The following is a 25,649-nucleotide window of genomic DNA, read 5'->3' on the forward strand; positions in this document are numbered from 1 at the left end:
TCAGTAAAACGGCGACTTGCGAATCATTGCTTGGAAGGGTATAGATTGGCACGAGATTCTCATGTGAACAAGATCGCAAGGGCGCTCCGCGAAGAAGCTATGGTACGGTCATTGATATCATTGGAAGGCGAAAGTAAGCCGCTCATATAAAGGACGTCAATATAATTGAGTCTTGTTAACCAACTTACCGGTTATATCCGGAATGTGATTGCGCCATGCTGTTGGAACGCATATTACCTAAATAGGAAAAAAGAATCTCAGATTAAACTTTCGGTACTAGTGACGAAGAACGCACACGGGTTACACCACGCAGCAAGAGGATCACGGTATGCGCAGCATGTCATGAGATCGCATCCGAGGCGCGCTAGTAATAGTAAGTGCCATCATCTCGGGTACTTCCTTCGATAAATAATATCAGTTATTAGACTGAAAACCTTTTGACTCTTACTAATATTAATGTCTCCATACGGTAGGAGCCAAATATCTGTCGTTGAATATCGCGGACTCCGTGCCCTGGCCGCTCCCTGTTACGTCCAACGAGATGACGTTAAATCTCTTTCGATTGGTATCTGACCTTTCGCCCTACAGGACTTTGCCAAAGCACGTGAAATGATTCAAGGCAACAAGAGGCGGCGATAGGAAATATGAGCATGAGGTGCCCGACATTGGTAGGCGTAATTGCTCAAGCGAGAGTTAAACTAACAACTTACCTCATACTTTTTCGGACCCATAGCAGTGGCGCCGTGCCCAATTAACATGGCGTTTTCCATCCTGATCGAACAATTTTATCTGTACCTTGGGCCTGGATCATCATCCCGAGATCTCGACTCCGTATAATTCTTCGACGAAGCAGACGATGTTGCACTACATAGGCTTAGTGGGCATGGGTTCCCCATGGGGCAGGACCTTCGCTTCCGTTGAATTGAGCTCCGCGCACCTTGTGAGTGAAGATGCAATTAAACAGACGTACAATGTACGATAATACGCACTGATCTTAGTGCAGGCGGGCATTTGAAGCGTTCGATTACCAGAAGTGCATTCGGAGATAATCAGTTAGCAAAAGGGAACAACCCGTGGCTCACACTGCTGAAACGTTAGTGCACGTTTTAGTCGGCGCGCGAACTTTTACCCGATGTCAAGTTGTATACTTGTATGATATTAAACCATTCAATTCAGTCCCGATTAGTTTTGAGGCCCTCGGGGAGGTAACTCGTTAAAGAAATAATGAGTTCGAATATTATTAGAGTTCGACTCGGACAAGCCTTCCGTCCCGAGATTCGCTTCAAAGACTCCGAGGACCGAGTCGGACGCGTCCCGGTTGTATATCAATTGCATACCTACGCTTATCGCTAATTACATAGCTAGACCATCATCCCGTTCTCCCATCAGTCATCATTCCGCAACTCCTGGGCATCTCCTCGTGTCTACACCAAGTCTGGCCTCAATTTCTATCTGCATTTTCTACACCCCAGCTCCACTCTCTCGTCAGTGCCAATCCAGATGATTGCAAGTACTATGATGGGCCTGCCAGCAAAGTTTTCGCCCGCGATTCAGGGTAGACCAACTCACAATGTGTCACATTGCATTTACTACAGGAACGGGCGTTTACTGTATGACTCATTGCAAGAATGAGCTAATTCAATACTCTCATAGGCACACTACTGCTCTGCCGCATTTACGCCCCTCCGCCCGGTAAAAGTCCACGACTCCTTCTGCCATCGTTAGTGCATGACTATGATGGAAAATGGAATCAGATGACCAGTTCTCATCGATGTATTCTGCAACCATTGATGAAAAAAAACATTGCATCTACTATGCGCGCTGCTCTCACGTCATTGGAAACAAAACTCGCAAGAGCAAACCTTTGTCCTGAAGGTGAGATCGCGGTCGTTCCCACAAAAGTATCGCCAACTTCAAGTTGCAACGAGGCATAACAGCCACTATGACTGGCGTGGGCGGATGTAGGGCCAATAACAGTATCACTATCGACACTTGCGTCAGGACTTCTTCATGCCCATCTCAGCCTTCAAGGCCACCGTTGAATAATATGTTCAGCTGAAGGGGATAATCCACCATTACTAGAGTTTTATCTCACGAAGAAGTTGCACGTAAGACTATGGTGATTCCCAACTAAACCTGGCTGGATATGATCAACCCTTCCGTTCTTGCGACGCTTCGTCAACACGCAATACTTATTGTCAACGTTCAGGACCATGGCTGTGAGTTTAAGCGCTTTCCTTTTCTATTCCTTGTTGAGATGTTAACTTTATGTTCCAAAACAGGATCTTTCTTAGGACTCAACTTAGCTATTTCGAGTACTTCCGTGGGACAGACTCCCAACATTATGGGGTCATGACGCAAGGTTTTGGTCCAAATTCGCGACTTCCCGACAGCGCACGTACAACATGCTTCCCGCCACAGTCTCGGATAAAACGTTCTGGTCCGAGCATGTTCATAAAACACCCAGCCGCCGCATCTGATCGTGGGTCAAATGGCACAATCTCTTCGTCGATACGCCGGCAGTACGTATCACCAAATCCCGAGGTGATAAGTAGGCGTTTCAGCGCCTTCATTGTTGGGCATGTGGATGAAGCTCCCCGCACTAATAGGCTTCATAGTACATACTACGCCCAGTCGAGTAATTTATCTCATAGGTAAGTAGAGGCACGAACAGAAAACTGCCACGAATGCTGTACCACAGCAATTCTCAAGATCTAGGATGCAAAAGTATGTTACAACTCTTTAATGCGCGGGTTACGAGAATCTTTATCGTATCAGCACTCCCGGGCCCTGCGATTCTCATGTCAAATCTGATGATCTCCGCAGTGCTCATATGCGTCTCTCTCATAACTCGCCAAATACAATGTTTACCACCTTGTCACCCTTCACACGTTACCTTTCACCTGAAGGCTTCATAAATGAATGGTCGCACCCTTGCAAGCATGCAGACGAATGACTATCAGGAGTCGTGTGAATGAGTTTTCGACGACTCAAAACTCATTCACACGACTCCTGAAGGCCTGATAGTCGTTGTATCCTTTCCAGGATCCAGATGATGTAATCCCGACGGCGTACTTAAATTCCGACGACTTCGGAAACCCGCGCGACACCACTCATGCCAATCACCACAATGACAGCTGGGCTTTAGCCTTATGCACGCTTACATACATCAGGCAGAACAAAAAAACGCACGAGCAACGGTTGTCGAGCGCGAATTCAGATTGTGCCCGAATGCATGCAGCCTTGACGGCATCCACACGTTCCACACCACTTCGAATTTCCTGTACTTACTAACTTTTGTAAGTACAGCAAATGTTGATTGACGTCACGGTGCTGCGGTCGCCAGGTAAGCACTCCGGAGTGACATGAAGTGGAACATTACGCGGAAGTACCCTTAGAGGAACATCATGATGGACTGGAGACATTAACATCGATCAGGCGAGAACTAGCCAAGATGATCGCGACGCTCACGGTAGCCCAGTGGCCACCACAGCTTTCAATCATAAGGAGCCCCCATGCCGACACCATCGCTAATGGACGCGCATCAGACTGCTTGCGAACCCTTGATCTCATAATAAATATAATGAGATTCGCACCACTCCATATCAAAACCATATCAGCGTAATCGAAGCGCGAGGGTCCATTAGGCGGATAGAATAGCGGGAATGTAGCCTGACGGTCATCATGTGAGTACCCGAGGAATGACGGAAGCGCATAGTATGCGAGTCTCAGGCGAGGAACGTCAATATCAAGATGGCGCTCCATCGCGGGGAAGACGGAGACCAGAATGAGTGACTATATATTTTATTCGAAAGGGGGGTATGCAGTATAAATGTCGTGTTCTCATTAATGGGGACTAGGCCTTGCAGGGCTGAGATATCGGGATCAAGCGGTATTCCATAAGTGAACTCTGATCAGTCAATTTCCGCCTTATGAAGCGAGACGGACAGACATTTGAGTAGGGGTCTTGTGTGGCCCATCGTCACCAACAATTGATTTTTCCTGTTCCGGCATAGGATACGAGCAACTGTCACTGGCTTGGCAAGTAGTACTCACGAAGAATTAACGAGAATTCCCAACATAATTGTCTAAGTATAGGTAAGATGACAGTTTTGCATCACATTTGGCAAGCTTTTCCGTTGCTTGATTACTACCTATTGCATAGAATGAGTAAAGGCTTTGTAAGGAGTGAATAATCACTTGCCTTGTGTCATTAGTCCCATAATTCAGGCAAATTAATAGCGTCATATCATCTTGAGAAGTCTCAGTAACAAGAGAACTTGAAAGTCAGATGAAAGTCACGCAGTTGTACCAATGGGATTGATTCTCCCCGGTACCGGTGCATTTCGTTTATGCCAAAAGCCGCGTAGATCTTTCTACACCGTGATAGAAAAGTTCATATATGAATGCACAGGATGCCATGAGGCAAGGGTGTGTCTAATATGACGAAATGGTTTGGCTCTATAAAATGCAGGGGACACCATATTTAACAAGTTTTACACACGAAGGGAATACAAGGACGACTTACAAACGCTCAGTACTCAGTGCTCAGCATTGGTGACAGTCTAGGGTAGTCAATCAAGCCTCATAGTATACAGAAAAAATCACATCGGGTCAACTGCTAGTCCGGGTATCGTCAGGTTCGCATTCTATGGATTACCAACGACAGCTTGTAGTATCCTGCAGGGTAGATGTAACAGCACCAAGCAAATTGTTGTTGGTACTTCGAGTTGTAGTACGAGTCGGGGGTCTCACTACCGTCGGACAAGTCGGGCTTGTTCGGTGGGCCGGCCCTAAAGAGGCATTTCGAAAAAAACTTTAAATTTTAAACTTACCATTCCACTCAACCATCGCTGCAGTGATAAAGATGTCTTTGAACTTCGACACCCTTGAGCAACACCTAAGTACTAGGTCCTACATCGAAGGGTGAGTTTTTTTCCATCCTTCAACATTTTTTCGTGATGATCATCATGCTATGGTCCGTGTTTCCAAGAAGCGACTAGACACCGCTGCTCAGATATGCCGATAACTCTTTACCTAGCCTTCTGATTCTCCTTTGGCTTGTAATGTTTGTTATATTTAGCTAAATCTTTAGTTTCCAGGTACACGCCCTCTCAGGCAGACGTTCACGTTTACAACTTGCTCACGGCACCAGCGCCATCCAAGTACCCGCATTCTGCCAGATGGTACTCTCACATCAAGTCTTACGCTGCGGAGCATGCGACTATACCTGGCACAAGCACGGCTGGGCAGGCTTTCCTTCAATCGGCATCGACTCCGGCTCCGGCTGCTGCTGAAGAAGACGACGAAGTTGATCTTTTCGCTGAAGACGATGAAGAAGACGCAGAGGCAGAGAGGCTCAAAGCAGAGCGTGTCGCCGCTTACAATGCAAAGAAAGCCAATAAACCCAAAGCAGCTGCGAAGGTTGGTCTTTTCGTTTGCTTTATATCGCGGCGCTTATGACAGCTGCCTCCAAATAGTCTGTTGTAACCTTGGAGGTTAAACCTTGGGATGATGAAACCGACATGCAAGCACTCGAGGACTCTGTACGTTCCATTGAACAGGAAGGTCTTGTTTGGGGTGCCAGCAAACTAGTCGCTATTGGCTATGGCATCAAAAAGCTCCAAATCACTGTGGTTGTTGGTGAGTTATCATTCCTCATCGTATCGATGAAGGGGTCATTCATGACTTTTTGAACAGAGGACGAACTCGTTTCCTTGGATGATCTACAGGAGAAGGTTGCTGAATTCGAGGACTACGTCCAGAGTTCCGATATCGCTGCCATGCAGAGTAAGCATCCTCTTGTATCTTGCATAACGCTTCACGCCTAACTTCTTCCCAAAGAACTGTAATTAAACTGGGTGTGGATGAGCGAGATTTTGTAAGCTGTAACAAGACAAGTTAAGAAGAAGAAGCATCATTCTAGGAAATGTGAAGGTTTTGTGCGATACGATCATTGTTAATGTGCGTGATGAAAGTACTAGTGCCAATTAAATGGACCCACACATCAGACGCTCCCTGCAAAGCACAGTCCCAACCGTATGATGAGTTGGCTTGTTCATAACGCTGACACTGCATAGTATCGGCCACCCGCATGCACAAAACACGCATCAATATTGATTGTAAAGTTTAGGTCATTTACATACAGAGAAGAAATAGCTGCTGCGCACAGTGCGTAGGCAACGCGCGGGTTCATATTTCGCTTCACCCACGCACAACTTTGTGAGTGGTTGTCACGCTAGATCAGTCAGTGGACAAGGTTAACTTCAAACAGATGGGGGAATGCACAAAGCAGTGCAAACCTATGTTGCCTTTCTTGGTGTATCTTAGGAAATGCGTTTTGCCACCGCCATTTGACCGTTATCATAATGCCAATGCACCATCGGAGTGGTTCGATGCTCGGAACGCTTGTTGCCATCTGACAACGAGTCAGGATTATTCATCTCCGTGCTTGAGCAAGTTGCTTTGGCAGCGACGGCTCTCGATGAGGCTCTCTTACCCTCGTCAGATGCTGGAAGCTCAAAGGATGTTTCACAAAATATGGTGGATCCATTGAGTGCTCAGCAGTCATTTACTGCGCAATGGTGTCGCAGCAAGCTATCCGCCTTCTTGCTTTGCACTCAAATTTGAAGTGATGTACACGTTCAACTTTAGCGGTCGGACCTGATTCAGCAGTACTAGTCTGGGAGATGACCACTAGGACAGCAGTTGCGCAATCAACGCCACATATATTGCCCCGTGCTAGAAGTGGAAACCATTAGGCCAGGAATTACGGTGCGCTTCCGATAGCACTTGCTGTGAAGACGGATATATGAATTCAACCAGGCACACGGGTATGTAGCCACGATTACAATCAAGATCTGATCTGGAGAACGTGTATTTACCTCTCTTTCAGACGTTTCGATTTTCTCAATGAGAAAAGTGAACCTCCGCTTAGTTCGCGCGGTGATCTCATTGCTTGAACGGCACTCCGCCACTCACCTGCTTTCTAGTTTAAAAGGGGCTTGGAGTTATGATTCTACACAGCATATGATGCTTCCTCACCTCGAATCAATCCCTGTCGATGTTCTGTCCCAGATAGCTTTCTTCACTGTTGCTTCCGCGCCGCTCACTGGTCTTGGTGCTGTTCTCCAGCTACTTTTGTGTAGCCGCAACCTACATGACGCCCTCTCTCTGAAATCTTGCCCCCAGCTTTATGCGCGGGTGTTTCGCAGTAGATTCGACCTAGTTGCTCATCTCCGTCGCAGCAAGCTACCATCTCCAACGACTACGAACCTGGCATTGGAGTTACAGCGCCGATGTGCGGTGCTTCGACGTATCCGGCATCGCCATGTTGCCGATCACAGTATCCTTCCCGACCTCTGGACAATCTACCTAATGCTGTTGGAGAGCGATGGGATGAACGAATCTCAACTTCACTCTGCCGGCATCGCGCAATATATACGTATGCTCTTGAAACGTTGCCTTGGCCAACAAGGGGCCCTCCGTGACGACACGGCTCGCGCATTAGCTATATCTGTCGCATGTTTGGTTTGGTCTCACAGTGAGGCTATTGCACACCTTTCTAGTATATAGGCGTTCCTGATTTTAATGCATCGTCCAGAGTTTATTACCGATATGCCGCCGGAGGAACGCAGTCAGACGCTTTCGGAACTAAGACCTTTTGTCACAGGGTCGTCAAATGTGATGAAGTGACCGCGCCCACATATTAAACCATCACTGACATCATTTAATTAGGTTCCTTCGCTTTATGTGAACAGCGGGACAAGACGATGCCCTTTATCATTAGACGGCTCGTACAGCCGAGGACCAGAAATAATGTCCGGCGCTTGTATCGCAAATAATTGCCGGGCGCTCGTCTCCTCGATCTACACTAGGGAATACACGCTAACCACTCCCAGCCTTCTTTCCGCGTCAATCTTTCTCACTTTTGCACTGAAGGAGGCGATCGCTCTGCAAGTGCCCAAACACTTGCCGCAAACTCAGGCGGTTGCACGCCCCACGGAACATGATGGTCCTACTATAGAAGACTTCTTTGCCATCACAAGGAGAAGGACACCTCTTGTCGCTGATTCGGGTCATCAAAGCTCCTCCCGTGAGCCCTTTGCGGATCGTGCGGGAAGGAAGATGCGGGCATCAAGAAGTCTCGCTCACGATGAAGAGTTCTATCGTATTGCCCATCGCCTGGGCTTGCCGGATGACACTTGGGAACTTCGGTCGTGCATTGGGTTGCTAAGTGGAACTTGGGAAGGTACATATATGTGAGTGCCTGATATCATTTACTAGTCCTAATCGATGATGAATTTCACAGGGTAGGCGATGATCAATGGCTTCGAGAACTCGACTAAAACCTCCACAGACATCACCAACATCGTTTTGTCGATGTCCTTCCCAGAAATCGGATCCCACGGTTTTGCCTGATTTCGTGTCCAGACATCCTATCCAATGCCGACTTGAGGAACACCTCTGCTTCACACCATGCATTCCATTGCCCAGCGTTGCGCAGAATGGTGATTTCGGAGAGTCAGCGTTCAAACATCTATTCATGAATGATTGTGAAGGAGTCACTGTGCGTATGGTTCTCACTGCGTTCATAGTTGTTGACACGATTGTCATGCCTTCCCACCTCAAAGACAGCAAATGAATTTTCGGACGCCACAGGATCATCATCAAAACATCGATATGAACTTTTTCGCCCAACTGATTCTTCGGAAAACCACAGGGACCCACGGCATGCCCTGGATGTCGTGATCACTGGTGAAGTGAGCATTTCGTTATTAAAAGGGTTTTTTGGATTGCTCACGCATTCATCTAGACTCCACGCAGGCTGGAAGCCACCTGGGGTGCATTTATCTTCTTTGGAAGAATCCGCTTATCTGATGGACTTGTCACTCTGACGAGAAAACCAGTTAGCCATGCTTCGCTCGACGTATTTTTCACGTTCTTATGACGTATTTTTTTGCGCAGAAATACTCGGGTGACGAGGGACGTGGGACATGGATCTTTGAAGGTTATATCCACAATAGACGCTCCTTTGTCGGACGCTGGAGATCTTTTGGTGTATCCGAACGTGAGAGCTTACGGGGCATTTTTAGCCTGACCAAGGTGGATGATCCGCCTTCCCATTACTGTAGACTGTAGACGAAACTTTTTGTAAAATACATTGTAATTCTTATTTTGGAAGATAACACGGAAGTCCGCGCAAATTGTGGGAAGGGGGAAGGAGCGTGGACAGAACTTGCTGCTGTAAGAGCTCTTGGAGTTCCTGGACTGACCTAGAATCTACTGATGAACCAGCAAAGCCGAAAACACTTTGACGCGTTGTTTTCGTGCTAGCTCCGGAAATAATATTGCTGTTTTTTAGTCATAGTAGCGGAGTCCTTTCCACCAATGAGAGATCTTGGGTTCCGTGCTGTGACAAAGTTCTTGCCTGATATACTTGAGTGATAAGATAACCCATCCAGCTGGCGTGTGTTCTTGCTTCCTGGTTGTGTCCGAACGCTTGAGCTTTACATCTAAACGATAAACTATTTTCATTGGCCATTAGACTGTTGACGTAAGCATCGCCGCCCCATTGATCAATCGAAGATCACCGTGAGCCCGACACCAGCCGACACCTCTATTTTCACGACAAGGTTCATGTTGGTTGCGAGGCTTTGCGGGAATTGATGTTGCGCATCAATCCGATAGATCGTCTTCTATTTCTCGAGTTTATGGTGCCGAATATCGATGCATAAAACACGACTCTACATGTCAATCTCCGACTTCCGCAGACTAGACCTTTGTGGCACCCCATGATGAATGATATACAGTTACGATTTGCGCTAATCCCCTCAGCTGGACAGATTATAGCTTCCACGATTTCCAATTGATTTCCAATACCTCAGTTCTGCATTATGTATTTCGCCCACCCGGGAGGTCATCCGTTCGCTCATTTCATTCAAGTACAAAAAGGTGTGGTCTGCTGAGCGGTTACGTGTTATTAAAATGCGCTCCCGATATTATAGACTGGTGGCGACATTAGTGACGATATGCCGCACGAGGAACGATCATGAGCGAATGGTTCATGCAGCACCTCGACGGAAATGAGTGATTATGATCGAAATGGACCCAAATGCGGATTATTTTCACTGATCTATTTGACAATATTCCAACTCGAAATGGTTGTGGATAACCAGCACGCTGGCGCTGCTGACTCTTGAACTATCCTCTATGTTGCTACGACAAAGATTTGAGCATCGAAAGCGATTGGGGGTGAGACGGGTATCACACCGTTTTACATGTCATGTGCAGACAGGTCAGGGCTCTAGCCGGCGGAGTAAACCCGCCTACGACTGGTCATCGAAGCCAAGGGAGTTCGATGGATACTAGATGGAATAAGGCGGCAAAAAAGTGGTCGCCACGATAAGCAATTATGGGAGACACTCGGTGCTTACCGCGTTGTGGAGATGAACCCTTGCCGGTAGAATATCAGCTGGCCTTGCCGCATGTACAGCCTAGCGCAGATAAGAGGATTCGCAACCTGAACTGAGCGGAGTTCCAGGACTCTGGTCAAGCAACTTGCTGTAACGAGTACGATCCAATCCGAGCGTCCTGGTGCTCTCAAAGTACTTTCCTTGTATGTACATGCCATGTATTTGTCTGCAGAAGCAACCTAACTGAACAAGAATCCAGATAGGTTTGGGGTATGTGAACAGAAGCGGTGTCAGCACGACAGTGCGGATCCTGAAGGTGACGCACATGAGCCAGGCGAGATTAAGCGGCGATAGACTTACTGGAGTAGAACGTAGACTCTTTCATGTCCGTACTAGTAGGTTTTTCCTGGAACCGGGGGAGAGCAGGAGAGAAACAACCTTCTGTACTGGGAATTCTTATCACTAACCTAGTGTGTGAGAAGGAATCAAAGGTGCATACTTCAGGTAGGACATTTGTGATGCAGCCGTATGGGCCACTTGGCAGGTGTCTACAAGATCCGTGCTCGATCGGATATGGGTAAGCTCGGTCACGACTCGCAATAAATCATTGCATGCTCCTTGTAAGTGTGCGATACCAAGTTGCGGCCCGATCAACCAACTGATCTGTGGAGTGAGACTCGCGTGGAACAGATTAATCCAGGTACCGAGGTAAATGGTACACTCACATTGGTAGAGACCAACCGATAAGGTGAAAGAGCAAACAAGAGCAGTACCTCAATAGGCCACGATTCGTCCCTGTATCCCCCGCATCCATCCTGAAGACCAAAGGTACATTAAAAAGGTGCGGGCCGTCTATACAGGGCCGCTTGGGACGAGCGGCGGCGGCATGCCATAAATATTTAGAGTGAAGAGTGCTGAGGGTGATAACTTCCTGAAGCCTCGTATTCGACATCTTAAGATATCTGTCACAATGGGCGCAAGTTTTGATCAAACCGTTGCTAGTGCAGACTGCCAGCTACAATTGGAGCAAAACATGACTAGTGCTAGTGACTGGTCACCACGTGTGTTATGTATTTGGCTTTGTTTATAAATAGTAAATGATATTTTTGCACGATTGGTTTCTTTCACAACAGAAACTTCGTCGCCATCGTCGCCATCGACTGCAAAGAACCCGTCCACTCGTTGATATCTATCATACCTTGCAATGAAGTCATTTGCTATTCTCTCCTTATTTATCACTGCTTCTTTGGCACAGTCTGTAAGTATCAAGTTTGGTGAAATCATTGGTTGCTAGACTGACGACACTGTTTCGAAACCAGTCCTCCAGTCCCAATCCTTACATTCCTTCAGGAATCAGTCAAGGTTGTTCAGACTATTTGACTAGTCTGAACAGCAACAGCAGCTTCTCCTCCTGTACAACGCCGATTACATCTGCGACATCTGCGTTCGCACCCGGGGTCAACTCGAGTGACATCACCACGAGCCTTATCAACACTGTATTGAGCAACCTCTGCTCGGCATCTGCATTCGCTGCATGCCCTGACAGCACTGTTCGTTCTCAGTTGTTGTCCTACTACTCGGCATGCTCAACAGAGCTCACGACGAATATCAATACCGATGTCCTCAGGACTTACGATGTTCTCTATGTCCTGACGCCACTCAGAGAAGCCGTATGCTCAAAATCTGACAACGGGCAATACTGTGTCACACAGCTGAACACCACGTCCAGCAGTTCTGCTGCTGGAAATGTGGCTTTGGTGACCCCCAATAAACAACAGGCGTTGCAGCAATACCTGTATACAACGTCTAATAGTGGGGCTTCCGCACGTCGGGACGTCAGCAACTCCACCACTGCACTTATTCCCAACACCACGACATTCCAGGATACCAATCTCGTCTTCCTCTTCCTTGATCCCAAAATGAATTCGACTCAACTCTGCACCACTTGCACACGCAACATTCTCACGTCATACATCACGTTCGAGTCCAGCCTCCCTTACGCCCCAGGTCTGAGCAACAGCTTGCTGCTCGGTGGTCAGTCTACTCTTTACAATGCCGTCACGACAACTTGCTCGAGTGGCTTCTTGAGTGGCGCTGTGCAGGCTGCCGGCGGCCTGTCCAGTGGTCTTCTCAGTGGCAGTCCCCGGTCAATAAATGCAGATGTATCGTTGCTCGTCAGTGCTATCTTAGGTGCTGCAGGTCTTGCGGTCACAGCTTTCTGAGGCCTACACTATACAAGTCTAGAAGACTCGTAGCTGATAGTTGTGGAATTTTGATGGTTTGTTTATGGTGACTGGAACGGACTTGTCTATTATTATACCTGTTGCAATTCCTCTTTAGACAAATACTCTCCAGGCATTATCTTTGAAGTTATTTGTCTTCTTCCCTTTCACTTTTTGATCCTTGTGGACATGGTGTGCTTGGAATCCTTTCAGTCGTTTGCCCGGTATCAATTCGGCTCAATATACCAACGTACTCATCTCATTAATGATACAATAAGCTTGTCGGCTGTGCCGCGAGGCCTTAGAATTGTTCTATACCTACAGTATCCAAATAAACAAGTGCAGTTCGCAAACGTATCAGCGGTTGATGGATGATCGAATCCTTGGAAACCACCTTGGAAATGCGTTTGAGTTTCATACAATGGTTACAATACATCGACACTAAGTGGCGTATCAAATGCTCTGCATTCCTTGGCTGAAATAGCGAAGGATAGGAGTGCGGGTATGAATAGATCCTATATACAAATTAGTTCAGATGGAGCTCCGAGCTAGCAAGGTAAATCATCGCACCATAGCCAACATGAAGTTGTTGCAGCACAGAAGAGGTTCACATTTGAAGTACAAACGCAAGCAACAGGATTTCCACTATCATCACGAGTGCACCAACAGCAATAACATCGCGTCCAGCCGTTATGAATGGACGACCATACTCTCGTTTGTCTTCCTGCCCGACAGTAGGGAGCGCCTGTTCATAAAGAGCGCTAGTTTTTGATCCGTCGGAAAAGTCGTGCTGTGAGTGTCGAGCACGAATATACCCGAGAGCGAAAAGGAGAATGGAGAGAACGAGATAGACAATACCAACTGTTCGATGTTATGGGTGACGGAGGGGGAACCAGGTGACGGTCATCATGGAGGAAGTCAAAGACGATAAGATAGCAGACTTACTTCGAAGAAAACGTGAATCAAATAGTCGGAGGGCCGTTAGTGCGTACCCAAGGGTAGCAATGGCGGTACGGCGGTAAGCACCGTTAAATGTGCGATTGCGTGCCCGAAGTTCAGTGAGCTCAAGGACATCAATTGGCTTATATGAATCTGCTCTATGACCTCTATAATAATATTCAACCATATTAATGATCGCAAGTTATTTTCGTAGGGCTCACCGGTATGTGTGCATGATGAAGCTTAAGGTGAAGTGAAGTATCAATATAATCACGGGTCCAAAATATTGACATCGATAGTACTGTGAGAAACTGGCTCGGCTCGGTTCGGCACATTAAATTATTTCTCTAACCTTTACAGCTCAAGTTGCGGTGGTGGTCAGCTTGAACAGAGTGTAGGCTTGACATTAAATTTGATGCTTCTACCTTCAACGGTACGCGTAGGCATTCGCCTGGGTCCAAGGGTTTCTGGTGCAAGGTAGGTTTCTGATGAATGAGTCTACCGACATAACACTGCTAATGACACTACAGAATATTGCCGCAAGTGTCTCAAAACCAAACGCGGTTTTTAACCTTGCCGGTGCGTGTTGAAGAGTGTCACATACGCTTGTTCACTCAGTTTTCCTCCAGCATTCAAAAATTATGCCGAGGGTGATCTCTTCTCGGCACATACCGCATACTCGTAACTTCTGGTGGTCAAAATCAAAATCGGCAATACCTGAGCAGCAGGCGACGTTGGTAGTGGAGTCAGCACCAGCTTCCAGTAGCAACATCGGTACCGCTGTTGTGGACTTGGAACCAGCAACAACAACCAATGCAGCGACACTGGAGCTAGACTCTGCTCCGATACCAGCGACTACCACGCAGGATAGTTTAACAGCTGTTGTTGACAGCGGTGCGGGTATCGATATTCCTGCGCTTGACACCGTTATCCGACCCCTTCAATATGGAGATTTAGCAGAACTAGGCCTCGCTGGCTGGTCACCGGCTGGTATCATAAGGTGGTCATTCGAACTTCTACAGGTCAGCACTGGAATGCCGTGGTTTTACACGATCATTGCTGGCACACTTTTGTGGCGTGTGCTCATTTTACCTGCCAACATCATGAGCCTTCGCAACTCGTCGCGTTTACTTCCCTATACCGATCAACTGCAGGCCGTGACGGCGGAATGGAAATCAATCAACACCAGCGACCGCATTGCGTTGCAGCGTATATCCCTGAAGAGACAGAAAATTTACGAACAAGCGGGAGCGCGGGTGCTTCCTTCCATTATCATGCCCTTTGTTCAAATCCCAGTCACATTGGGTTTATTCTTTGCTGTCAGGAAGATGACCATGCTTCCTGTAGAACAGCTCAAGCAGAGCGGCATCTTTTTTCTGCCTGACTTGACTATGTCGGACCCATACTATATCCTACCCATCTTGTCCACTGTTGCCATCAACATCCAAATGTCGGTGCGTGTGCTTAGAAGTCATGCACTGGGAAATTGACACTAAATGGTGGTCGCAGGTGATGAAAAATGACGTTAATTTTGCCGAGCGTCCCGACATGGCCCATCTCATGAATTTCATGCGCATCTTTTCGTTCATGAGTGTCCCTCTCATGGGCTCACTGCCTAGCGTAAGGTTCCTTGTTAATTCCTGTACATTCAATTCTAATAATTATATATTCAGGGTTTGTGGTTGTCCATCCTGACTGGTGTGGCGGTGTCATGCCTACAGTCCTTCATCCTGCAACGTGCAACGGTGCGCAGGTGGCTCAAGATAACCCCCCGTGTAGAACCAAAGGTCAAACCACCCACCATGATGGAATCTATGCAATACGCAAAATCGTGGTACATGAGCAAGAGAAGTGAGATCATCGCTGCTCGAACTCAGGCAGAAAAGACCCGGAGGAGATGAAATAAGCAGCGAGACAATATGCATAGAGTGTCCTATAGTATATCTCATCCATTAATACACCCAGGCTTCTGCTCGTTCTAAATCAAAATGGGAGGAATTTATTACGTAATGCTACGGTTGTAATGCGTGGGAGTACCCATAACCCCGACTTAGCTACAGCCGTGGTACTTTCGGCTGCGTACACTTCATGGCCTTCAAGTTGAGCCCAATAACAGTACAGGCGCCATCCGCAGCATCCCCTGACGCCCCCGTTCCAGCAGATGAAGAGTACTATTCGTCATGGTCTCTGTTTCTTGTTTGCTTGCTACTCATCGTCTCGTTATGGACATCTTATTACCTGCAAATCAGGAAAATCCGGGCCATCCATGAGACTACCGTCTCTATCTTTGCAGGGATGTTTGTAGGGTTGGTGGTTAGACTTGCACCAGGAACGATGATTCGAGAAATGCTGGTGAGTATCCACTCGTCGTCACGTCTCTGTACTGCTTTCACGGGCAGATGTGTCTTGCTCTATTGAGCATGTCTCTAATACTTGAAAACTGCGAGTGCCGTGGCTGAAGTTTGATTCATAGACTTTCAAACATACTCTGTTCTTCAACTTGCTACTTCCTCCCATCATTCTTAACTCCGGATACGAGCTCAAGCAAGTGAGTAATGCGCAGATATCAAAATAGATTCAGACATATACAACCTTGCTGCAGGAGAATTTTTTCCGAAATTTCGCCTCCATCCTTACTTTTGCATTCTTGGGCACATTAATATCAGCTGTCGGTGTCGGGTGCGTCAAATGCGAAAACGCTGCTTGCATTATCGATACTTTGCTTAACTGTTCTAGGACAGTGTGCTGGTGTATCTCTACTCATTCCTGGGACTAGAATCTTTAGATGTTACACTGCTGGAGTGCTTGATCTACGGCTCTACACTATCTGCAACTGATCCAGTGACCGTTCTTGCCATATTCAATCAGTATAAGGTGGACCCAAAGCTCTACACCATCATCTTTGGCGAGAGTCTGCTAAATGATGCGGTCAGTATTGTCATGTATGAGTAAGTTCGAATTGCCTTTCTCCTCTTAGAATCCGTCACTTATCTTGTTATTTTCAGAACTCTCGCGCAATTCCACGGCACAGAGATATACATCTCTTCCATATTCCATGGGATCGGAATTTTCTTGCTTTCATTCAGCGTATCCATGGCCCTTGGCGTTAGTTTCGGCCTGGCAATGTCCCTAACCCTGAAACACTCCTCAATGAGTCTGTATCCTTCCATCGAATCTTGTCTCGTTGCCCTCTGCGCATATACCTGCTATTTCTTGTCTAATGGCCTGTCAATGTCTGGCATCGTATCCCTCCTGTTCTGCGGAATCACCTTGAAACACTATGCATATCATACCATGTCCCGGCGAACACAGCGAACAACAAAATACATCTTCTCGACCCTCGCTCAACTCTCCGAGAACTTCATTTTTATCTACCTCGGTCTCTCACTTTTCACAAGTCCTCCGTCATCTGAGCGTGTTACCAACTATGTCAAGCCACTCTTCATTGTGGTCACGACGGTTGCAGTTGTGTTCACCCGATACGCAGCCGTCTTCCCACTATCTGAAGCGATCAACTTCTTCACTCGTCATGCTCGGGGACAGCGAACAGAGGAGATTCCACACTCTTACCAGATGATGTTGTTCTGGGCTGGCTTGCGAGGTGCAGTGGGTGTGGCACTCGCGGCTGGGTTCAAGGGCGAGAATGCGCAGACACTGCGGACAACTGTCCTTGTTGTAGTGGTGCTTACTGTTTTCGTCTTCGGGGGTACAACTGCACGCATGCTAGAGATCCTTGGTATTCGCACAGGCGTTGAAGATGAAGCTGCTAGCAGCAGCGACGAAGATGCACCTCCAGGACGCAACGCATGGCAGAACCGCCGCCATAGTGGTTCATGGAACAGGTACACCGACGATTCTGAGCCCTTACCATATTTTTCGCCATCGCAACATGGATATGGGCGGGCTGCAGGCAGAGTAGGGTCACACTATGCATCACGGACTTATAATCACCATTCGGGAGCACCACCATCACCGATCGGTAATACTATGTTTTCTGCAGCATCATCGGAGTCCTTTGAGTCAGAAGCGGAAGTACTCCCTATGGCCACGACCTCAGCGGATGCCGGTCCGTCTGCGGAAAGACACGATGACAGACAGGCCAACGAGGATGGCAAATGGTTCCAGGCGTTAGATGAGAGATATCTTCTTCCGTTGTTCTCAAATGCCACTGCTAGCCGCACGTTCCACGCCAGACGTGCGCGGAGGAATGTATCTGTATCCGGTCAACCCGCAGGTGGGAATCTAAGCGCACTGGGTACGCCGCATGACAGTGAAGACGAGGCCGAGAGCCCAGAGGTGGAGCTTGGAGTAGTGGGTACGATGACGCCTGGCAGGCAGTTTTCACAGTCTCCAGATGAGCAAATGCGTTCTGAGAGGGGACTCGCCACACCCGTCTTGCGGAACGGAAACGGTAGAGATGAAGGACAGAGTCGAGCGGGTTCGTAAAGACATTTGTCTTAGTCGTTTCATGGTATTATGTACCTAGTTAGAGTGTTTTTGCTAAGTGATCTACCAAGGATTTACTCAATTGAGAGTCGTTGACTAGACCAAAACTGGCGGTGAACCTTAGTAGTAATATGTTCGAGAGGGAGTCAGGTACCTAATTCATTCGTCAGGTCTTTCACCTGCCTGCACATTTTGAATAGCAGTAAGTGTGTGTGCAGTCGGTCAGTGACATGAAGCTTGAATTACCACACATTTATCAGGCAAGTTCTAATCAGTAGAATTACAGCAGCATTACACGCGTTTTGAACAACTTCCGAACGTCTTTTCCTTAAGTTCATGCACCTGGTAAGAGTATACTCAGGGCTCACTTCTGATGATATCATGAGCTTGGGGGCATCATGATTCACTGCATTGCAAAAAGATGTATCTTAATTAGACGCATGGCTGCATTTGTGGGTTGCAGAATTCCATGGCCAGAGAGATCTTCCTATGTATTCCCCTCACCACAAATGGATTATAGCAATCTAGGTGCAGTAAAGCGTGTTAACCAGTATTACTGCCCTATGCATAGTATACATCACCTAAATGTAGGTAGGGCCGTTGCCATTTATAGCATCGACAATATTGTTAATGAGTATGGAGAGAAATACATTAGTAAGGTGGTGGTACAACACGTTAGAAAGTAGTGAAGTGGTGGTGGGGTATACTAAGGTCATGATAAGATAACACAGCGATATTACAGAAGATCCGCATTCCGTAAATGAGTACGAAGAATACTTTCCTCGACTACGAGTACTCATGTGAGAACGAGAACATCCTAAGCTGTTGTGGACACTCACCTACGCTCAGCGTTGCTGCGGTCGCCTTGGTGTCCTAAAAATAAAAACCAGTCAGACATCCCCCGTACCAGCGTGGCCATGGGTACGCAATTCCTCAACGGTGGAACATTCTCAAGGAACCCAGGCACGTCAAACGGTGGGAGATACTCACGATTACCGATGTGAAATGGATGAAAAACGGCCGTGGCTCCGGAGAATGCTGTTTAGAAATTTCCCTAAAATGTTGTTGGAAGTCTGAAAAGAAGAGAAGGATTGCGTGAGCATCGACGTATAGCGATGACCTGTTCGCAAACAGTACATAAAATTGGGCTTACATTTCATTACTGTAACGGTATCGTTTTTGCGACTGCCGTAACTCGGGATGTGATCCTTTATGGACAACCCTCGCTTGATCTTATTGTGCAGGAGATCGCACTTGTTAAGAAAGAGAATGATCTCGGTCTTGGCTAGAATACGAGACGAACAGACTGATTTCCATAGGAGATAGCTATCTTCCAGGCGGTTTATGCGACGATCTTCACGGAGCTGCTCGTCGAAGCAAGAGATTGGGCAGAGAAAAATGATGGCATCGACGTCATCAAAATACGACGCCCATGCTACACGCTTCATAGGAGGGTTGTAAGTTCCAAAATATGACTAGATCAGCGATCAAGATTACCAAAGACCTCGTTCCGCCAACATCATACAATAGCCACTCTTTCCCGTTGCCTGAGGAATGCTACTTAATGACAGTGTTCGGAAGAATTGAATAACTTACTGTCGTCCATCACGACTCTGTGTTCTTGAACGCCAACCGTTCGTAGACGCGCACGAACAATGTCGTTGTCGCTAGGTTCATAGTCATATGATATGATGCGGTCAATGTCGTCCAAAAAGCTTCGACCCAATAAGTAAGGCTATTAAAATACAGGATAGGGAACGCTCACAAGCCCGGAGAATCTTCTATCTTTGTCTTGCGATGAGACAAAACTTGCTGGACGATGGGGTCCTGCCACAACTCTAACATGGTTTCCTTGCACGCGACGAGCACATCAGTAATCTCGTCGTGATCGCCATCACTCCGTCTTTGAGGTCGGGCACTGGCCATCATCGACGGGCGCAGCTTTTCCAAGGCGGACTTCCATCCATTTGTTGAATTGATACCAAAATCTCGCGAGGGGCGTTTGGGTAGTAGTTGAAAGCTCGGAGAATCAAATGGTGTTGCGGATATGGAAGCCGTTGAGCGAACTTCTTGCGATTCAGGACCGAGCTTGTTCTCGAGGTCACTCTGAATGCTGCGTAACGGGCCGAGACGCCGTTGCATGAAACGATGCTTGTCCGAGAAACGATAAACAATCTCATGATTGGTTGTCTCGTCGTCGGAATCGCTGAGATACTCTATTCCTGTAGACCCTGGGCGCTTTTCGCTTTCGGCTAGTGAAATTTCCCGACTGAGGATATCCAGGACCCTGACAATGTTGCGAACGAGGTTTAAATAAATGACTATCCGCCATGAAGCTCGCTCCTCCGCCCATTCGCGTCGTGCATGTTGTAATTGGAAGTCTGTGAAATGTGATCATCTTAACCCCTTAGTAATCCACGAGTGCCCTCGAAACGTACTTTTGAGTGTAGCAGATTTTCCTGTATCAGAATAAGTTCACTGCCGAGATCATGCCCTGACAAACGCACCGCTCTCGCTTTGTCCAAGGAGAAGTACTTTGACGGGTTTCTTCTTCTTTTTGAGCACGGTTCGTTCTTGACGGATTTGCTCGTCGATATCTTCGCTTATTCGACGAGCTTCGATCTCAGCCTGTTCCCGTGTTTCTTTCTCTTTGGGTGTTTCATCGTTAGGAGGTGCGATTGCAAGTGTAAGAGGGTCTTCCAGAGATATGCGCATTGTCACTGATTAGATGGTACCAGAAACAAGAGGTTACCAGATGAAGGATGAAGACGAGAGAAAAGACGATGAATTGTTACTCCGCCGAGGGAGACGACCAAATGGATCAATAGACGCCGTACGGCATATGGATAACTAGCCTGGAGAGTTCACAAGCCTTGGCGCATGTCAGAACCTGAAGAAGCAAGTTGGATAAATGGATAAACCATGTTTTAATCATCATAAACTTGCGGAAGTAGTAAATGTGCTATGTCAGTCCTGACTCCTGCAGGACCGTCACGAAAGTTGTCTTGACTATCCCACCGAGTGGGGACGTTCGCCCGTCCCTAGCTTATTAACTAAAACGTTTTACAATTGCACGAGTTTTGTTGCCGTTAAGGTGGCGTGATATATTTGTTTATATTTGTGAGAATCAGTTTCGCGATATAAGAGGCGACATGTGACTTTCCCGTGACTTTGACCTCCTTACCCCGTGACCAGCACGACACCTTGCTCCCTCAAAGTCATCCCGTGCCTACATCCCTGTTATAACTGTGAGTCAAGAAACTCTCAAAACAGTCCACAAAATAAATAAAATTACATGAGCAGTTGTTTGGCTCGTTGGCGACTCCAGCCCTCACCATGGCTTCTGCACAGCACTCTTCCATTCCCGCCGGCGCATCCACCACCAGCGTTGGTCAGAGCTCACCAGCACCAGTTGCAGGTTCTGTTCCCAATGGCGACCGCATTCCATTACAGATAGAGGGTATGGATGCTGCTCAAGTTTCTAATCTCCTCAAGAACCTACCGAGTCTCTTCCACAAGGTTCGTGACCAAGTATCCTTGAATATTATATCGGATTACCTTTTTATGGTTGATGAGTTACGAGTGTCCAAGTTTACTCTGCTTCTGTCATATTCGTCAATTTTCATTGAATGTGCCGCTGACACCATTTTTTTGTCACATTAACAGTCTCCTGCTCAGGGCGATATGACCGGAGAGGCTGCTCAATCTTTGCAGGCTCTCGCTCAAGCCGGATTGTTCCCTCTTCAAAATCAACACCAACTTCAGCACCCGATACCATTCCCTGGCGATCCTGGCCCTTCTTCACACCCCCGCGGCCCTCCTAACCTTGGGCACTTGTCTGCAGCTGCAGCTGCTGCAGGTCACACCCCTCCAGCCGCCCCACACACGCAGGATGGAGGGGACGCTCTCAGTGACACAGACATTGGAGAACAGCCTCCTTCGACAGCTCCACAACCGCCGTCCGGAACAACGGGAAGATCCCGGGCCGCCAGGAGCGCTGCAATGGGCACTGATGAGTGGACCCGCCAGCGTAAGGACAACCATGTAGGTGTTTTCGATGAGTCCTCCTGTGCTCTTGTCATTGGTACTCATATAATTCCTCAGAAAGAAGTCGAGCGTCGACGCCGAGGAAATATCAACGAGGGCATCAACGAACTCGGTCGCATAGTACCAAACAGTTCTGGTGAAAAGGCAAAAGGCGCAATTCTTCAGCGTGCTGTGCAGTATATCCATCATCTGAAAGAAAACGAGGCGCGCAACATTGAGAAATGGACACTAGAGAAGTTGCTCATGGATCAAGCAATGGGTGACTTGCAAGCACAGTTGGAGGACATAAGAAGGCTATGGGAAGAGGAGCGCATTGCACGACAAAGAGCAGAGAATGAACTCGATGTGCTGAGGGGTGTGTCGGGCCAGGCCCCAACGATTCCATATAAATCTCGTTCACGTTCAGTTGAGCGAGGACAGGATGGGCCGTCTAACAGAGGTCCGTTTGGTGAGAGTGAAGTACGAACAGAGCTTGGAAATCGACCAGAGGAAGGTAGTGGTGATGACTCAGAAGGTAGGCCCGGGAAACGTGCGAGAGTTGATTGAGGTTATGTAGTTCGTATTATCTTTTCAGCTGTATGATAGCATCACATAAATCTTACTTCTAGTGCCTTTTCTAGATATTCCGAGCCCTGTGTTATCAACAGACACTCGATATGCGTGGAACCGTTATTCCGTTGTTTATTCCCGCATCTGGGGAAGTTGCCGCGTCTTGGCGCTTTATCTCCCGTTGCATTAACGACGAACCTCAACAGTTTTTGCGCCTTCGTGCGGAAAAACTCGCGCTTCTTAGTTTCAAGTTGTTCCTCGACTCTGGTGTCAATATTTCTATCATGCTAACCATCTTGGTGCAAGAGTAACTTGGGGATACGAATAGATCCCGATCACCGGTTAATCGCGCAGCGCTCGATAGTAATTCGCTTCTTGTTCGTGACGCAGTGGTCCACGGAAGAAGGGTCTGGGTGACATTAATGAGATAAATTTTAACGTTCTGGCATACATAACCCTTTGATCTTGACTAAAAGGTATTTACTCAGTATCATGCACTACTATGTCTGGCAGTTGTTGTGCGTCGCAGGGCTAATTCTCTACGCCGTTTGGGGTAGCTACTATGCGAGAAACCCGCTGGATAACATTCCTGGCCCCCCCTGTCAGCGTTGGTCGACAGGTAAGGGTACCGAGTGCACAATCTTAGGGAGTTGATGCACTGACAAAATCGTTCAGGCAACTTGGGACAGATATTTGCGCGGTATGCATGGGATTTCCACAAGATGCTTGCGGAACGCTACGGTCCAGTATCGAAGTTCTATGGACTTTTTGGGGTACGTCAATCGCACAAACGCATCGCATTTTTTGAGAATGTTATTCACAGACAAGGGAGCTGTATGTATTTGATCCAAAGGCCATGTACCATATCATGGTCAAAGATCAGAACAATTTTGAAGTGACTCGTACCTTTTTGGCGTAGGGATTTCCACTGTACTTGACGTTTCACTTCACTGGAAAGCCCTGCAGGACAAGCAAAGTCCTTTTTGGAGATGGCCTGCTGTCGACTTTGGGTGCGGTGGGACTCTTGTCGTGTTATCCCTGTATCTTATTCCAAATACAGGTGAACACCACCGAAAGCAACGGAAGATGCTCAACCCTGTGTTTTCTATCGGCCACGTGCGAGACATGGTGCCTGCTTTTCTCGAGGTAACGAAATGCGTAAGTGCCTTATCTGTCTGGCGTCAGTGGCGTTCTTGATTGCGCACATATAATAGCTCCGAGACGGCATTGCAGCGCAGGTAGAGCACGGGCCCTGTGAAATCAATATGTTGGAATGGCTCGATCGCACCGCTCTTGAACTTGTGGGGCAGTGCGGACTGGGGTATTCTTTTGATTGTCTGAAAGAAGGCTATGCCAATCCTTACAGTGCTGCCGTCAAGAACCTCCTGTACGCATTCCCATGATTCCTTTTAACTCTATAGGTGAGAGTTAACGAGAATTCCAGGCCAACATTATTCAAATTGTCTGTTGCGAGGAAATTTCTCCCATTTCTTATCAATGTTGGTTCTCCCAACTTCAGGAGATTCGTCGTGAAGAATTTTCCATGGAAGGCATTGAGGGAGATCTGTAGTATTGTCGACGTTATGGACGAGATAACGACGAAGGTCTTTGAGGAAAAGAAACGTGCGCTTTCTAAGGGAGACGACGCGGTGTTGCACCAGTTCCAAGAAGGAAAAGACATCATGAGCATACTACGTGCGTTCATGAAGGTTTATGCGTCCCTAACCACTGAACCATCTATTGCAATAGTCCGAGCCAACATGGATGCTTCAGCAGAAGACCGTCTTCCAGATTCAGAGCTTGTGGCTCAAATGAGGTGGGTGTGACTGCATTCATGTATCTGTCTAATATTACTTTAGCACACTTGTTTTTGCCGCAACGCATACGACTTCCGGTGCCCTGTGTCGCACTCTTTTGACTCTTGCTCATCACCAAGATGCACAAGACAGACTGGGCGAGGAAATCCGACAAGCAATGGCTCAACTTGGCGAGCTTGACTATGATGCCCTGGTCAATTTGCCATACCTCGATGCAGTATACCGAGAGACACTGCGCTTGTAAGGGTTCATTTTCTATTGACTTGTATATACTCATAAGGGCGTAGGTATCCTCCAGTTACCACCGTCACACGCACGTATGTCCCACCCAAATTTCGCCGGATATGTTCGAACGAACCTTGCTTTTTCTAGTGCAGGTGACAATATAGTCATCCCCTTCTCGCGTCCCGTCAAAGGGAATGATGGGACATATATGCGCGAGGTCCTTGTGCCCAAGAACACGAATGTTGTTGTGTCAATCTTGAACTCCAACCGAGATCCTGAAATCTGGGGAGACGACGCGCTCCAGTGGAAACCGGAAAGATGGCTGTCTCCGCTTCCACAAAGTGTTATCGATGCCGAGATTCCAGGGGTTTACTCCCACTTGTGAGTGGTATTTGGGAATATCAGTCCTAGAATGCTCATACCCAGTGATCCGTTTCTCCTCCAGAATGACATTCATTGGTGGTGGAAGAGCGTGCATGTGAGATTTAAACGTTGTGCCACGACTGTCGGTCTCTGATGAGGACATACATAGCGGATTCAAGTTTTCAGAACTCGAGATGAGTTCGTAGGTTTCGTTCTTGATCAGATTCCGGCTAACAAGTTGGTCAGAAATCGTCCTTTGCATGCTCATCCAGACATTTAAGTTCACTCCGACGAAAGAGATCGATTGGACATTGCATGTGTCATCTCCGAACGTTAAAGGTTCTGAGGATGCTAAGTGGCAGTTGCCGCTCCAAGTCGAGTTAAGATGATGTCACATCGATGCGTGCGGTGCTAACCGGGGATCCAAATTACTGACTTTCAATATTTACCTCGTGTTCACGCTCTCAATGGACGGCTAGCTCTCAATTGCGATGAAAATTGGCTAGAACTTCCCCCGTTGCAGTAGCTTAGTGGCATGCATTGCACTGTTACTATCCATAGGAGATGTAGTAACAACCTGAGTGCTATGGTTTTGCAAGTTGACTTCAAAGTTTTACGTACTAGAT

The 25,649-nt window shown here is 47.5% G+C and overlaps 10 protein-coding genes across 10 annotated transcripts; 7 read left to right on the forward strand and 3 right to left on the reverse strand.

Annotated features, from left to right (window-relative positions):
• The first annotated feature begins 4,843 nt into the window (after window positions 1–4,843).
• On the forward strand, window positions 4,844–6,279 carry F5147DRAFT_671151 (uncharacterized protein). The gene is made up of 5 exons (XM_041435576.1): window positions 4,844–4,926; window positions 5,103–5,424; window positions 5,481–5,643; window positions 5,701–5,790; window positions 5,845–6,279. Exons 1-5 carry the CDS (start codon window positions 4,868–4,870, stop codon window positions 5,850–5,852), a joined length of 642 nt encoding a protein of 213 aa, XP_041297983.1. The 5' UTR covers window positions 4,844–4,867; the 3' UTR covers window positions 5,853–6,279.
• A 753-nt stretch (window positions 6,280–7,032) lies between these two features.
• On the forward strand, window positions 7,033–9,141 carry F5147DRAFT_567353 (uncharacterized protein; the record flags this gene model as incomplete). The annotated part of the gene is made up of 7 exons (XM_041430847.1): window positions 7,033–7,543; window positions 7,604–7,683; window positions 7,738–8,261; window positions 8,338–8,555; window positions 8,638–8,762; window positions 8,816–8,908; window positions 8,968–9,141. The coding sequence occupies 7 exons, from the start codon at window positions 7,033–7,035 to the stop codon at window positions 9,139–9,141; spliced, it is 1,725 nt and encodes a 574-aa protein (XP_041297984.1).
• Window positions 9,142–10,643: 1,502 nt separating this feature from the next.
• F5147DRAFT_301121 (uncharacterized protein) lies at window positions 10,644–11,424 on the reverse strand. Its single transcript, XM_041429106.1, has 3 exons — window positions 11,141–11,424; window positions 10,915–11,073; window positions 10,644–10,861 (listed from the first exon to the last, which is right to left on the reverse strand). Exons 1-3 carry the CDS (start codon window positions 11,365–11,367, stop codon window positions 10,756–10,758), a joined length of 492 nt encoding a protein of 163 aa, XP_041297985.1. The 5' UTR covers window positions 11,368–11,424; the 3' UTR covers window positions 10,644–10,755.
• Window positions 11,425–11,540: 116 nt separating this feature from the next.
• On the forward strand, window positions 11,541–12,994 carry F5147DRAFT_833407 (uncharacterized protein). Its single transcript, XM_041443862.1, has 2 exons — window positions 11,541–11,673; window positions 11,735–12,994. The coding sequence occupies exons 1-2, from the start codon at window positions 11,620–11,622 to the stop codon at window positions 12,635–12,637; spliced, it is 957 nt and encodes a 318-aa protein (XP_041297986.1). The 5' UTR covers window positions 11,541–11,619; the 3' UTR covers window positions 12,638–12,994.
• An 11-nt stretch (window positions 12,995–13,005) lies between these two features.
• On the reverse strand, window positions 13,006–13,878 carry F5147DRAFT_671174 (uncharacterized protein). The gene is made up of 4 exons (XM_041435577.1): window positions 13,798–13,878; window positions 13,583–13,743; window positions 13,208–13,498; window positions 13,006–13,152 (listed from the first exon to the last, which is right to left on the reverse strand). Exons 1-3 carry the CDS (start codon window positions 13,809–13,811, stop codon window positions 13,245–13,247), a joined length of 429 nt encoding a protein of 142 aa, XP_041297987.1. The 5' UTR covers window positions 13,812–13,878; the 3' UTR covers window positions 13,006–13,152; window positions 13,208–13,244.
• Window positions 13,879–13,917: 39 nt separating this feature from the next.
• F5147DRAFT_671175 (60Kd inner membrane protein-domain-containing protein) lies at window positions 13,918–15,586 on the forward strand. The gene is made up of 5 exons (XM_041435578.1): window positions 13,918–14,053; window positions 14,107–14,155; window positions 14,206–15,030; window positions 15,086–15,196; window positions 15,250–15,586. Exons 1-5 carry the CDS (start codon window positions 13,992–13,994, stop codon window positions 15,475–15,477), a joined length of 1,275 nt encoding a protein of 424 aa, XP_041297988.1. The 5' UTR covers window positions 13,918–13,991; the 3' UTR covers window positions 15,478–15,586.
• Window positions 15,587–15,664: 78 nt separating this feature from the next.
• Window positions 15,665–17,791, forward strand: F5147DRAFT_540427 (Sodium/hydrogen exchanger family-domain-containing protein; the record flags this gene model as incomplete). The annotated part of the gene is made up of 5 exons (XM_041430219.1): window positions 15,665–15,928; window positions 16,050–16,124; window positions 16,179–16,255; window positions 16,318–16,524; window positions 16,582–17,791. Coding segments are annotated over 5 exons (1,833 nt in total), but the record flags the coding sequence as incomplete, so codon positions are not given.
• A 701-nt stretch (window positions 17,792–18,492) lies between these two features.
• On the reverse strand, window positions 18,493–21,074 carry F5147DRAFT_671181 (guanine nucleotide binding protein, alpha subunit). The gene is made up of 9 exons (XM_041435579.1): window positions 20,530–21,074; window positions 20,461–20,481; window positions 19,788–20,403; window positions 19,619–19,737; window positions 19,520–19,569; window positions 19,176–19,464; window positions 19,013–19,095; window positions 18,862–18,895; window positions 18,493–18,808 (listed from the first exon to the last, which is right to left on the reverse strand). Exons 1-9 carry the CDS (start codon window positions 20,735–20,737, stop codon window positions 18,759–18,761), a joined length of 1,470 nt encoding a protein of 489 aa, XP_041297990.1. The 5' UTR covers window positions 20,738–21,074; the 3' UTR covers window positions 18,493–18,758.
• Window positions 21,075–21,215: 141 nt separating this feature from the next.
• On the forward strand, window positions 21,216–22,863 carry F5147DRAFT_301233 (uncharacterized protein). The gene is made up of 3 exons (XM_041429108.1): window positions 21,216–21,541; window positions 21,689–22,066; window positions 22,127–22,863. Exons 1-3 carry the CDS (start codon window positions 21,359–21,361, stop codon window positions 22,613–22,615), a joined length of 1,050 nt encoding a protein of 349 aa, XP_041297991.1. The 5' UTR covers window positions 21,216–21,358; the 3' UTR covers window positions 22,616–22,863.
• On the forward strand, window positions 22,864–25,595 carry F5147DRAFT_301225 (cytochrome P450). The gene is made up of 14 exons (XM_041429107.1): window positions 22,864–23,237; window positions 23,294–23,391; window positions 23,442–23,533; window positions 23,585–23,628; window positions 23,679–23,776; window positions 23,833–24,005; window positions 24,063–24,313; window positions 24,368–24,434; window positions 24,478–24,675; window positions 24,723–24,752; window positions 24,808–25,041; window positions 25,106–25,138; window positions 25,193–25,221; window positions 25,270–25,595. Exons 1-14 carry the CDS (start codon window positions 23,111–23,113, stop codon window positions 25,410–25,412), a joined length of 1,617 nt encoding a protein of 538 aa, XP_041297992.1. The 5' UTR covers window positions 22,864–23,110; the 3' UTR covers window positions 25,413–25,595.
• Window positions 25,596–25,649: the final 54 nt, after the last annotated feature.

This window comes from Suillus discolor (assembly GCF_016758755.1).
Source record: "Suillus discolor strain FC423 chromosome Unknown F5147scaffold_5, whole genome shotgun sequence".
In the NCBI taxonomy this organism is placed as follows: domain Eukaryota; kingdom Fungi; phylum Basidiomycota; class Agaricomycetes; order Boletales; family Suillaceae; genus Suillus; species Suillus discolor.

Bases quoted from the DNA above. Each gene is read 5' to 3' on its own strand.
- F5147DRAFT_671151 (XM_041435576.1), top strand. From the start codon at position 4,868: ATGTCTTTGAACTTCGACACCCTTGAGCAACACCTAAGTACTAGGTCC. The intron at 4,927-5,102 runs GTGAGTTTTTTT...TTTAGTTTCCAG, and splicing joins ACTAGGTCCTACATCGAAGG to GTACACGCCCTCTCAGGCAG. The intron at 5,644-5,700 runs GTGAGTTATCAT...CTTTTTGAACAG, and splicing joins CCAAATCACTGTGGTTGTTG to AGGACGAACTCGTTTCCTTG.
- F5147DRAFT_301121 (XM_041429106.1), bottom strand. From the start codon at position 11,367: ATGTCGAATACGAGGCTTCAGGAAGTTATCACCCTCAGCACTCTTCAC. The intron at 11,074-11,140 runs GTGAGTGTACCA...TCCACAGATCAG, and splicing joins ATCGGTTGGTCTCTACCAAT to TTGGTTGATCGGGCCGCAAC. The intron at 10,862-10,914 runs GTATGCACCTTT...AAGAATTCCCAG, and splicing joins TCACAAATGTCCTACCTGAA to TACAGAAGGTTGTTTCTCTC.
- F5147DRAFT_833407 (XM_041443862.1), top strand. From the start codon at position 11,620: ATGAAGTCATTTGCTATTCTCTCCTTATTTATCACTGCTTCTTTGGCA. The intron at 11,674-11,734 runs GTAAGTATCAAG...TTTCGAAACCAG, and splicing joins CTGCTTCTTTGGCACAGTCT to TCCTCCAGTCCCAATCCTTA.
- F5147DRAFT_671174 (XM_041435577.1), bottom strand. The intron at 13,499-13,582 runs GTAAGTCTGCTA...AACATCGAACAG, and splicing joins TGATTCACGTTTTCTTCGAA to TTGGTATTGTCTATCTCGTT.
- F5147DRAFT_671175 (XM_041435578.1), top strand. From the start codon at position 13,992: ATGCTTCTACCTTCAACGGTACGCGTAGGCATTCGCCTGGGTCCAAGG. The intron at 15,031-15,085 runs GTGCGTGTGCTT...TGGTGGTCGCAG, and splicing joins CCATCAACATCCAAATGTCG to GTGATGAAAAATGACGTTAA. The intron at 15,197-15,249 runs GTAAGGTTCCTT...TTATATATTCAG, and splicing joins TCATGGGCTCACTGCCTAGC to GGTTTGTGGTTGTCCATCCT.
- F5147DRAFT_671181 (XM_041435579.1), bottom strand. From the start codon at position 20,737: ATGCGCATATCTCTGGAAGACCCTCTTACACTTGCAATCGCACCTCCT. The intron at 19,570-19,618 runs GTAAGTTATTCA...AGCATTCCTCAG, and splicing joins CAGAGTCGTGATGGACGACA to GCAACGGGAAAGAGTGGCTA. The intron at 19,096-19,175 runs GTAAGCCCAATT...TCTTCTTTTCAG, and splicing joins TACCGTTACAGTAATGAAAT to ACTTCCAACAACATTTTAGG.
- F5147DRAFT_301233 (XM_041429108.1), top strand. From the start codon at position 21,359: ATGGCTTCTGCACAGCACTCTTCCATTCCCGCCGGCGCATCCACCACC. The intron at 21,542-21,688 runs GTTCGTGACCAA...TCACATTAACAG, and splicing joins TACCGAGTCTCTTCCACAAG to TCTCCTGCTCAGGGCGATAT. The intron at 22,067-22,126 runs GTAGGTGTTTTC...ATAATTCCTCAG, and splicing joins GCCAGCGTAAGGACAACCAT to AAAGAAGTCGAGCGTCGACG.
- F5147DRAFT_301225 (XM_041429107.1), top strand. From the start codon at position 23,111: ATGCACTACTATGTCTGGCAGTTGTTGTGCGTCGCAGGGCTAATTCTC. The intron at 23,777-23,832 runs GTAAGTGCCTTA...CACATATAATAG, and splicing joins TTCTCGAGGTAACGAAATGC to CTCCGAGACGGCATTGCAGC. The intron at 25,222-25,269 runs GTTCGTAGGTTT...CAAGTTGGTCAG, and splicing joins GTTTTCAGAACTCGAGATGA to AAATCGTCCTTTGCATGCTC.